Below are 11,897 nucleotides of genomic sequence, written 5' to 3' on the forward strand. Positions count from 1 at the left end.
TCCTTTCACACACATATGCGCGCACACACACGCTGAGCTTATTCTTTCTGCCTAGCATTGCAGTACTGTAGCAGCTAATCAGGCAGCCAGCCGTGGAGGCAGACAATGGGCCAGATGCTGTTGGCTTAGAGCAACATCCACAAACTCATGTCTGACTCTGTACGTACATAGAAGCAGGAAATCAGACTTTGTGACCCGTTGGGACTCAGATATAATCACTTTATTTGTTGCGGTTGTACATAAAAGATGCAGGATTTTTCTCCAAGACGATGCTAACGCTTGCTAAACCACCTCTAAGGATGGAGATAAAGTTTGCAGGGTGTTCGGGAGATAAGGACCACAGCTGTTCCAATGTTTACTTCCACAGCCAGAGCAATCCATCTGGAAACTATATGGAAGGATGGATTGTAACCTTTCGACCTTTTCCTTTCTTCTGTCTTCAAATGATGAAATCAAAATAGGATTTTCTCTGCATGTGGGAATGTAGCCATCTGCCATTGGCATGATTCAGATTGGATTTACACAGATGACGAAAATAACTTGTTGCACAGGTCTGATTTGTTTTGATGCATGTCTGACAAAAACAAAACAAAAACAAAAAAAGAAGCTAAAATCATGTTGCCCTCTAGCTAAGAGAAAAATACTCAACCCCAACGCGCCACGGAGCTATAAGGGATTAAATCTCGCTTTTCTAAAATCGTTATTGGCGTGGGTGAAGATGAGTGAGACAGTCGTGAAGCTGATAGGTGCTGAGTTAGGACACTGTCATAAAAAATATATGATCATCTGGCATTATCAGCTCAATGAAAAAGCAGTTCATGTAAGGACATGTAAGCAGGACAAAGAGAACAAAAAGATGGTTGAACTTTTTGTAAAATGTGCCTATTGGCTTTCTTGCCCAGAGTTAGATGAGAGGACTGATACCACACTTGTGTTTGTACGTTTAGTATGAAGCTAAACCAATTAGCTTAGCTTAGCATAAGACTGGAAACGGAGAAAAAGCTAGCCTGGCTCTGCCCAAGAGTGACACCATCAACCCTCCAAAGCTAAATATTAAAACTTTATATCTTTTTTTTTTCTCCCAGTTCCAGCTTCATATTTAAGTTATGAGAGTGGCATCATTTAAAGATGTAAAGTGTAACATTTCCACCATTAAGTCCTAAAAACGACTAGACTTTTTATTATTTATTCTGATTCCAGCAATGTTCAAACCCAGAGAGATCCCTGATTATACACTAGGCTGGTCAAATGTCGCTATAACTTCTGGAAAAACATCAGATGATACTTCACAGAGTGAAGTCTGCAAACGTGACTAAATGTAGGTTTAAAACATTATCTTGTCCGTGAACGTTTCTGCCTTAGTAACATCAGATATGCTAGATTTTCATTGGCAATGGTGATTATAAAGACAGCAATTTCCATAAGTACATATTTTGCTTCCATTTCTTTGATTGAACAACCCTTTTGCAGCAGAAATTGCATACTATGTGTTTAACTCTTGGCAAGAAGGCAAGTAAATGCATTTCCCAAAATGTCAAACAGTTTCTTTAATAAGTGATCCCATTCGTAATTAATGTCATTAGACAGTATGAACTGCACATAATTCAAAGCAAGCTGGACATGAGGATTTTTACTCAAGATATTTAACATTGTCCATGGATAAGAAATGGCAAGAAAATAATTATATAATAGGAGGAGCAAAAGAGAGCATGAGACCAGCTCACGATGTTTTGTCCCTTCTAAAAAATATTTGGTCTCAAACTTCCCATCAGGGATGCAAGTTTTAAGCAATTGCTTTAATTGATAGTTGGCTGCCTCAACAATGGATTATCAATTAATCATTAGTTATTAATAATATATGAAAAATGTCTGACTTTTGAAAAGTGTTGTAACCACTGAGAATGTTCCATGCAAAATCAGAGAAGGCTACATTAAGAGCTAAACTAATAGAGTAAACATCAATTTACTTGAATGTTAAACTATTTTATATTTCATAAGCAAGTATTTGTAATCTGTAACAAGATCAATTTTTATAATTAATTAAACAACAATAAATCAATTGACTATTTAGCATCCCTACCTCCCATGATGCAACTAGAATACATTTTACTTGAGATAAATCTCACTGCAGAGCCACAGAAAACACTGTACAATTGTTTTTTACGGCCTGTTTAACTTGTTACTAAATTGACTTTCACTTAAAATTGATGGATTCTCCATTTTACACTCAACATCCACAAAAACTTACAAATTTAAAATTCCCAATTTTGTCACCAATAGCTTACTGCCCTTCCTCTTATTTTTGTAAGAATAAGAAAAAAAACTTGGGCTCATCCTCATCAAGTGACTAAAAACTATATAAGCGTACAGTACTGGTACTGTTTGTCATGTGTGGGCCTCTTACGGTGTGAATGTGGTCACACGTCATGGGACTTTAACATTACTGACTGACCATTAAACAATTATTTAGCATTTGGAGACCTGCCTGAAACAGGCCAGTGACCCACTTTGGTCAGTTTTGGTCCGTGCACACATCAGTTCTTTGGCTGTAATGCCGCTGATGCTGTCAACTCTGATTCTCAGTTTGTTATTGCCCCCTAGTGGAGACATGGTGAGGGAGAGGAGGAGTGAGAAAGAGAGGGTGAAGGGAGGAACGGAGGGAAAAGGAAAGGAGGAAAATGTAAGCAATGAGTTGAGTTACTGTAGCCTTTAAGTAATTTGATTGTGTGTGCACTTCATTTTGCAGGTTAATGACTGTGAAATCCCATAAGTAGGTTTTAGTGGAAGGTTAAGACTTATTACATTAGCTTGCAGAGGCTGTACTCTGAGGATTATAACTGTGAAACATTTACGACTGACCTGGTCTTTCTGTGTTGACCCAGCCATTGTTCAGTTGGCTCTCTTCTTCCCTTACACCCCTCGACCTCCAGTCATCTATTTGCCCCTTCCATTTGTTTATTACTGGACTACTTTATGTAATAAGGAAGGGCAACTTCTCCCACCAGTTGACCGTCAGAGCAGAGCTGTTACACGTGGCAACTTTTCTATACAACTGTCATGGAACCAAACCAAAAGACTTCCAGCTGATTTGTTTCTCTAATCGCACCGGGACATATTGTTTCCAGGATAGCAGTTGAAAAGCTGTGTTTTCTGACCCAGCGGCTCTCCCAAGTAGCTTGCTGCAGGGCACGGAGCCCAAGCGGTGATGCACAACACAGCTTATTTGGCCGGCAAAGCCAGGCAGCGCTCCCGGCAACAGGCAACAAAGAGAGACAAAAGGGAGGGGAATCGATTTCAGTGTTTTTTGCTAACAAAATGTCTCCTGGAAACAAAATGCTCCTTTTGTGATTAAGGCAGCTTTGCTTAGGCAAGTCATTAGACACTGCTTATCATTGGAGTGAAGCACAGTTTTGCATGGATGTTATTTGCTGTAAGTGGCTGTGGATAAGCATTAGCCAAGCAGGTTTCTCTCCTGTCTTCACTGCTGATTGGCCGAAGACGACTACCGTATTAAAAACCTTGAAAATAAATAGTAATACATTTGAGTATTTGATATTTCTGCCCTGCTCTGCCTCATATTGTTTATCTGTAACACACTGTCTGTCCAGGTATGACCTTCCTCAGTATGGCAGTCGCAGGAAGCTGATCTCACCCTCCGGCCTCTACGATGAATATGGAGAAGTTGTTGTCGATGACGACGGCAGTTACTACTACAGCCCACAGGAGTCTGACGGAGAGGTAAACAGAACACAGAAACCTTGAGATATTCACTAAAGACTCATTCCAGCATCCATAATGTGTAAAGAGGAGAAGATGTTGATCACAGTGACATGTATCGATTTTGCACTTTATTCTAAAAAAAAAAGTATTAAAAACAAAAAGTATTAAAAACTAAAAACATCCAGTTATTTAGGCAGTTTTCTTGGGGGAGTCCTTCTAATTTTAAACAAATTGACTATTTTTTATCAAGTAAAAGTAAAACCAGGCCAGCTGACTGTCCAGCTCACTTGTAATGAAAGTCTGACAAGGAATCTGTATAATAATCAAGAAACTCCTTCATTGAATCTTGGATAAACCAACAAGTTTCAACTCAGAAGAGTCTTTATCAGGGCAGGAAACGAGTTGATTTATTCTATTCCCATTTATCCTTTAAAGGTGCAATATGTAGGAATAGGCAGCCTGTCAAATTAATACTTAAAACAAATCGGGGGCAGCATATCAACAGAGTAACCCCCAACTGTAGCTGCTGTTAGCTAGTTAGCTCAGTTAGTTGTGCAGCCAGGCGTCTGGACTGGGAGCTCAGAGGAGCAGGGAAGTGTTGTTGTTCCCACCTGTTGAACAGGAGCTTTGGACCAGGACGGGATTAGCTGGTTAGCATGCTAACTTCAGTAGATACAATATCTCTGCAATGCAGCACATACAGGTCATAAAATCAAAACTGGTTTTCCTTCACATCCAGCTGATAGTTTAACTGATTTTGTTTTCAACTAAAATTCTTACATATTACATCTTTTACCTTTGTATTTCTTCACTGTTGTTTCTGACCCAGTGCAGAACTACGCATAATTTTTTCTTTTCTATTTTTGACATTTAAACTCTTGCAATGAAATTTAACAATACAGTTATTGAAAAATGATCACACTGATGGACCGGGACACGCCATCATTTCAAAGGACCAGCTCGATATTTTGGGAAATACGCTTATTGGCTTTCTTGCTGAGATTTAGTTGAGAAGATCAATGCTCATTTACAACACAGAAATAAACACAGCTAGCCTGGTTCTGTCCAAAGGTAACAAAATCTGCCCACCAGCACCTTAAAAGCTTATCGATTAACATGATATGTGTTTAATATATGCATAAAGTAATGTAGTGCCACATGCAGACCAACGTTTATAAACAGCTGGACAGTGTTTTAGTTTTTGATAATCCTTCATGCTCATGGATCTACAGTATTACTGAAACTGGACTTCCTGGATTGTATTTCATTGGGTCAAAGATGCGTGTTTGAATGTAGAGCTACAGAACGGCATTGGCAAGTCAATCATTTCATCTAACTCTCAGCAAAAAATCCTATTCCTTTGAAATTTAGGCTGTAAAGCCATTCTTTGACATTTTCATAGTCCAATCAATCTGATAGTTCTTCATTGTGTTAGGTTACATAACCTATTTGTTCTGTTCCTAAATGTTTTTATCTGGTTTTGGACTAATATCATCATGACAACAGGTGAGGAGACAGTTTCAAGGAGGTAGATTAGCCCCACGCCCTGCCTACCTCCATCACCGTCCTCCACCTTCTCAGGGGCCCTCTAGGAAAACCCCAGGAGCCCCGAGAACCGAGGCCGACAAAACACATCCATCAGACGGCGGTACAAGCGTGAACACGAAGCCCAAGAGCTCGAGCACGGCGGCCAGGCTGAAGGCGGCGATCAGAGTGAGCGCACTGCTGTCCTCGGGTACTAAAACATCTGGACAACCTCCTGCCATCCACCCACCTTGGAACAAAGCCAGGGTCAGGCCAGTGGAAGAAGGGGTAGGAAGTAGAGAGGAAAGAAAAGTGGAGGGAGCGGGGAGAGGATTAGAGAGAGGAGAAGCGGGGAAAAGAGAACACAAAGGAGGAGGAAGAGATGAAGGAACAGAAAGAAGAGAAATGGAAACATGGGGAAGAAGCAACAGAGGCGGCGTGACGGACAATGGGATGAGAAATGCTGTTCAAAGAGGAGAAGGCGTCAGGCCAGAGCATAGGGGAGCGCTCCCTGGCTTGTCGTCCGCTGGCCACTTCGCCAGCCCTAACGGCGGCATAGTCATCGACGGGAGTTATTTCCAGACGTCGGTGGAAGCCAGCAAGCCCCCACCGGTGAAACAAAAGCTGAGCGAGGCCCTCAGTCTTATCTCCCTCGCCAGAAGGCTCCAGGGGCCCGCCAGGGTGGGAGACGAACAGTGGAGCGATGGAAAGAGCTGGGGCAGAGAAGAGGAGAACAGCGGGAAGATGTATGGCTCCATTGGAGATATGAGTGTTTCTGCATCAGTGTCTGAGGAGAGGAGGAGGTGGGAGAGGGAGTTAGGGGAGGAGAGTAGTTCCTCAGAGGTCTGGTGGAAGAGAGAGAAAAGATTTCACGACAGCGATTCAGAAACAGGAAGTGGCAGCAAAGAGTCTCCGTCAGAGTTCAGTAGCCCAAGCTCATCTGTGACAGCAGAGCACAGCAAGACCGAATCTGATACGGAGACGGAAAAGTCCAATTCAGGAACAGAAAAGGAAGACACAGAGTCAGAGAGGGAGTCGGGGTTAGAGAGTGACAGTGAGGCAAAAGAGTCAAGAAAACGCTCAAAAGGTAGCAGTAGTTCTGAGAGAAGCGGTAGTGCCAAGGTGAAGAGAGAAAGAAGCAGCCACTCCTCAAACAGCAAAGAGACTAATCGTAACAGCAGCAGCGACTCTGGAAGTTCGAGATATTCAGGTTCCACGGCTTCTAGTTCTGGGCCGCAAACGTCTAGACTCTCACACTCTTCACATGAAACAATAGAGGAAGAGAGTGAGGAAGATGAGGAATCGGAAGAGGACGTGGAAGGAGAAAGCGTTGGAATAAGGAAGTCTTCGTCAGGCAACCGCATACAATCAGGCAACGCTTCGGATGACTTGTCACCCATCATCGAGGACACCGAGGAGGAGGAGGAGGAGGAGGAGGAGGAGGAGGAGGGGGGAAGCAGCGGCCATGGAGGTGAGGATGAAGAAGCGGGGGATTTGGACGATGAGTCAGCTGATTGAAATGCAGATGAGGCCTCAGCCCCCCCAGAGATTAAATTCTTTGCCACTAAGTAAGATCTCTGTGAGAAAAGCCTGGATTCGGTGTGCAGTCATTACCTGGGTGGAATTTATTACTGCAATCTCTCTCTTTTTCCTTGTTTGCTGTGATTTACATTCACAGGAGTTGAGATTGCCTGCGTGTCCTCCGCCGCCCTCTCACAGTATCTGTCGGTGGTTCTTTGACTCTTTCTCTCGCTTGTATCTTGAACGTCCTTCTCCCAATCATCTCTTCACCCTTCCCTTTGTCTGAAGTACTCCACTGGTTCACCTCTATATTTTGTCTCGAGTTGACTTGTGTCAGTTTTCTTTGTTGCGTTTCAAGCTTTTCCTTTTACCCTGTCCATCATTCTCCCTGTATCAGTCAGTTCTTCGACACCTGTTTTATCTCCAAGGGGAAAAGATGTTTTCTTTGTAATATTGAACATTTCCTTTCTTCCATACTGTCGAGGCTAAATGGAAAAAGTTGAGGGTTATATTGCGTAATCGCAGGTCAGGGTTGTTTTCTTCCTCTGAAGTGTGTGCACAGCAGTGTTTGCTTTGATCTGACAAAGACAAGGTTTTACTGTCAAATAGCTTTTCATGTCTGTTATGATATTAATACACATTATATTTCTGAAAAAAAAATCTCCTCAATGCTTTTATTGTTCAAATTATGAGCCATCCTACCAAATTAAAAGTCCAGAGTAAACACTGCTGCTCTGACCTGACTTTGCTGTGTATTGTGTTTGCAGTATGAGTAGAAGTGTTACTTTAAATTAGCAAATTTCTTGATTTTACAGGACAGATATTTTAAAAGGTAAAAAGTAAATGGAAATGTTCACCAATTACAGTTGAGCCTACAGGACCAGGCTTCTCCTGACCTCTAGTGGCCAAAGATCTCACCTTGCTGCAATAGTAATGTGCTATTACAGGTCCAAAACACTCAAAACAGTCAGGCTGGTGGTAAAGCATTGGTTTACATTGTTTTCAAGTCTTTCTTAAAGGAGCACTTTGCAGTTTTGGGGAAGAAAACTTAAATCAGAAGAGAAAGCACTGCTAATTTGCCACGGTGCTCTCTCAATTTCACCTGTAGAGTGTCAATTGTGAGTAATTTATTAAGATGAACTTGCAAAAATGGAAGTTACTCTTAAGCTTTCTTTAAACATTGTGTCAGAAGTGAAATGACACTATGTATGTGTGTGTTTTTCCAGCTGGGCAGTAGAAAACGACGGATCAAGCTGGTGGTGGATCGGGAATATGAGACCAGCTCAACTGGCGAGGACAGCATGCCAGAGACCCAACGCAACCGCTTGTCATCCACCGTCAACAGCCACGCTAACGTTAACGGCAGCATCTACGTGGCCCAAAATGGCTCCATCATTCGCACCCGACGTTCAGTAAACACAACAGGTCCAACACACACGCACACCAACACAAACAACAACCTCAAACTCCCCTCCCCCGTCTTCAGCTCCCGGCTGGCCAAGCACTTTAAAAAACTCGACAAAATGGCTGCCACGCTGGAGGAAAGAGTCCCCCTGAACAGCCCCAGAACAGACGTTGGGTGCAACACGCTGCGCACCTTCCAAAGCTCGGGAATGGCCACGTCTGTGACAGCCACTTCCTCTTTCTCTAACACTGACAACAATAAAACGCTTAATGAGTTCAACACTCGACAATCCAGCGTTTCTCTGGGGTCATCCAGCACCAGCAACACGGGCACCGAGAGTGTGGCGTCCAAATCCAACCTGCTCAAAGCGGCACAGGGCGGCACAGCGAAGCCTCAGAGCACAGCGGAGAGGGACGAGTTGAATGAAGGCGAGAGAGAGTCGAAGGTTGACGGCAGTAACGACGACGACGACGGCGAACTCGCTGTGAGGGGGCCGCTGGAGTGCCCGAGCGACAGAACGCAGTCGGACGAGGAGGAACTATGGATGGGCCCGTGGAACAGCCTTCACATACCCATGACCAAACTCTGACTGATCACGACCCCACTGTGCTCGCTCCTTATTGCCAAGATCATTAAAGCGTTCACAAATCATTTCTGTTCATTAGTTGTGGAACTAATTGGGATGCTCCAATCCAATTAAAGGAAATCTAGTTAACTGATTGGCACTCAGAATTATGATATTCTGGTTTTATTCAGATATCAAGATTCCTCACATAGAGATTGAAGAGACTAATGTTGAAATTCAGACACAGGTGATAAAAAATATATAAAAAGAAAAAGTAACTTGGAATCTAATTGGTTGTTTTACTTATTAAAGTGTCTGTTTTTGCTCAATCTTCCAATCAGAGCATCCCTTGAGCCCAACTGATCTCAGAGCTGCAACACCTTTGAAAAAAACTGGACCTAGAATGAGAGGACTTGCTATATTTCTACTTTGCTAAGAGATAACGAAGGAAAGTCTATGAACTTTTTACGGCCCTTTAAGCGACTGGTGTCTCTATATGGAACCGCACTCGTTTCATTCAGTGTTACGGCGACCAGCGCGACTCATCTTGAATCTGCCTGACACTTTGCATTGACACATGAAGTCTTGTATTGTTCAAACTTGCCTTTTTATTCTTGTCAAGTTGCTTGGCAAACTTTATCCAAATAAAGGACTATTTCATCCATTGAAACGTGGAGTTTGGCTAATCTGGTGCTGTGTTGGTGTCTCTTCTATCTAGAAATAACAAGACAGAACCGTGCTCTTTACACTGTTTCTTAATGGTAATTGTTTTTTAATATAAAATATAGTTTGACAATTTTGCAATACGCCCTTGTCACCTTCTTGCTGAGAGTCATGCTGCGTTCCAGACAACTTGATGCGATACATTTTCGACCTCTTTCAAGAAAACATACAATGGAAAGTCACTGGAAGGGGAGCGGCTGGCCTGGTGCCCCCATGTTGGAAAAAATGCTGCAAAAGTGCCCTGTTAGAGGTCTCTATGGTAGACAAAACATGATAAAGTGCCCTCTAGGGTGCCCTTCAAGTGGGCAAAACGTGGTGAAGTGCCCTCTAGGGTATATATGTATTACGACTTTCTGTGCGCTGGTGCCCCAACGCAAACAGCTGGTGCCTTTTTTTATTTTTTCCTCCACTGACCTGGAACAACTTAGAAATTGGAAATTTCAACTCAGAAATCTCGACCACTGACTCTGACACGAATGCAGCATTAGATGAGGAGATCAATGTCACTCTCATATCTGTATGGCAACTAAGGAAGCAGCTGGAGTTAGCAGCCTGCTAGCCTAGCATAGCATAAAGATTGAAAACAGAGGGAAACAGCTAGCCTGGCTTTGTTCCAAGGTAACAAAGTCTGCCTATAGTAACAGCACCTTTATGCTAAGCTACGCAAAGACTCTGCTTGTGCCAGATACATATTCACCATCCGGTTTCAATGTTTTTAATAACGTCTAATAGACCATGTTCACACAGCCGCCATTTTCCTCTGACGTCACGCTCAGGGTGAGAAGCACAAATGTCGTACTGCTGTGTTCCAGATTACAAACTTATCATTCACTGCTTCCTGACTGATCAGCAGCTGAAGGACTGTGCCATGTTTCAAGGTTAAACAACATATTTGATAACCAATTAGAGTAAGCATTAGAATAGCAAAATAGTCTATATACGCAAGACTGAACCATATAGTGGTGAAATATAAAGGCCATCATGATAACTTTGCCAACAATGAACCATGGATTGACACATTTTGTTTGACTTAAACAAATATAATAAGGTTTGGAGTCGACCGACTCCAAATGGCCTGAAACGTGCTCCTAAACACTTCTGTCCGTCCACACAAGGGAGAAATATTTTGGTTGTTCGGCTTGTGGAAAGAAATTTGCACAAAAGGGAACCGTCCACAAGGGGGAGAAACCATTTGCTTGTCCAAATACACAAGTGTGTTTGCGAGAAGCTTTTTCTGTCAGTCAGATTATTGATAGCATTTCATTTCTGAAATATAAACACATTTATATGACTAAAACTGACAGGATGGGTTCAGAGTCCCAGTTTCACGTTATTGTATGATATGTGATCAAATAAAGATTCTTGCTTCCTGAATGAGTCTGGTAAACAATGTGTTGATTCCTGAGAAAAGCACTTTCTAAACTCTGTTTTCTAAAGGTGCTATAGAAACAGTTTTGAGAAAACTTGTCTTGCATCTTATATTAAAATCTTAGTTGCTCTTGAGGGTTTGTTTCGTAACCTCCTGCTTCCATCTCTTTGAAACCACGGGAGGGGACACGGCCGCCTCCCTCTCCCACCACAGCAGGACCGAGGCTCCAGGTACTGGCGACGGACAGGATTCGAACCTGTACGAACACCTCTGGTGTGACAGCCATGAACACCACCCACCACGCCACCAAGTCCCCTTTGCACTGACATCTCTTCTCTGAGCACTTTTAAGTGTTGGACTTTAAAATTCACTGAGTCTTATAAGATCAAACTAATAATCTTAACTGCCAAGTAGGCCTCTATCAACCTGAGCTACTGTCTATGGTCAAGGTTTGAACCCACAACCTTTCATCTTCAAAGCAGTGTTTTACCTTCCTGAGCTAAAGAGGTGAAGATACTTTTTCTTTGTTTGATAGTTTTTCACTCTATGGAACAGAGAAGTTTGTTTTCTGACATCAGGTTTCAAAATCAAGTGTCTCACCTCAGCATTGAACCTACAACCTCCAAACTTTAAAGCATCACTTAACCATTCATGAGCTAATGGCCCAGCTTTGCTTTCAAGTGGTTCCTTTGACCATTTGACTTCCTTTGTGAACATGAGGGTCCACAACTGAACAAGTCCCCTGTGGATTGAAGCCACAATCTCCAGATTTCTACTTTATCATCATGTCACCTAGGGCTGGGCGATAAAACGATCTTGATCATTTTCATGATAAAATTCTCCACAATATAGATGATAAACTTATGACATTTATTTTCGATAGTTATTTTTGAGTCCGTTTTCCTTTACCTAGAAAACACTACACCAACAGCCAATCGCACAGCAGAGAAACAAATGCATGTGGTTGATGCATGTTTCCGGCCCCTCCCACTCACAACAACTCAAAATGACAGTGACCACCTGTGTGTCTAGCCAACACAAGACAATGAGCGGTCCGACTAGCAAAACCG

At 42.6% G+C, this 11,897-nt stretch overlaps 1 protein-coding gene across 1 annotated transcript in view; it reads left to right on the top strand.

Annotated features, from left to right (window-relative positions):
• The window catches only part of LOC141015507 (protocadherin-15-like), a 169,969-nt gene extending 160,683 nt beyond the window's left edge, over positions 1-9,286 (top strand). The window contains exons 38-39 of the mRNA XM_073489602.1: positions 3,609-3,738; positions 7,992-9,286. Of these exons, the coding sequence (XP_073345703.1) occupies positions 3,609-3,738; positions 7,992-8,759 (898 nt within the window). The 3' untranslated portion in view covers positions 8,760-9,286. The remainder of the gene's footprint in view (positions 1-3,608; positions 3,739-7,991) is intronic.
• Positions 9,287-11,897: the final 2,611 nt, after the last annotated feature.

This window comes from Pagrus major, chromosome 20, assembly GCF_040436345.1.
Source record: "Pagrus major chromosome 20, Pma_NU_1.0".
Classification (NCBI taxonomy): Eukaryota; Metazoa; Chordata; class Actinopteri; order Spariformes; family Sparidae; genus Pagrus; species Pagrus major.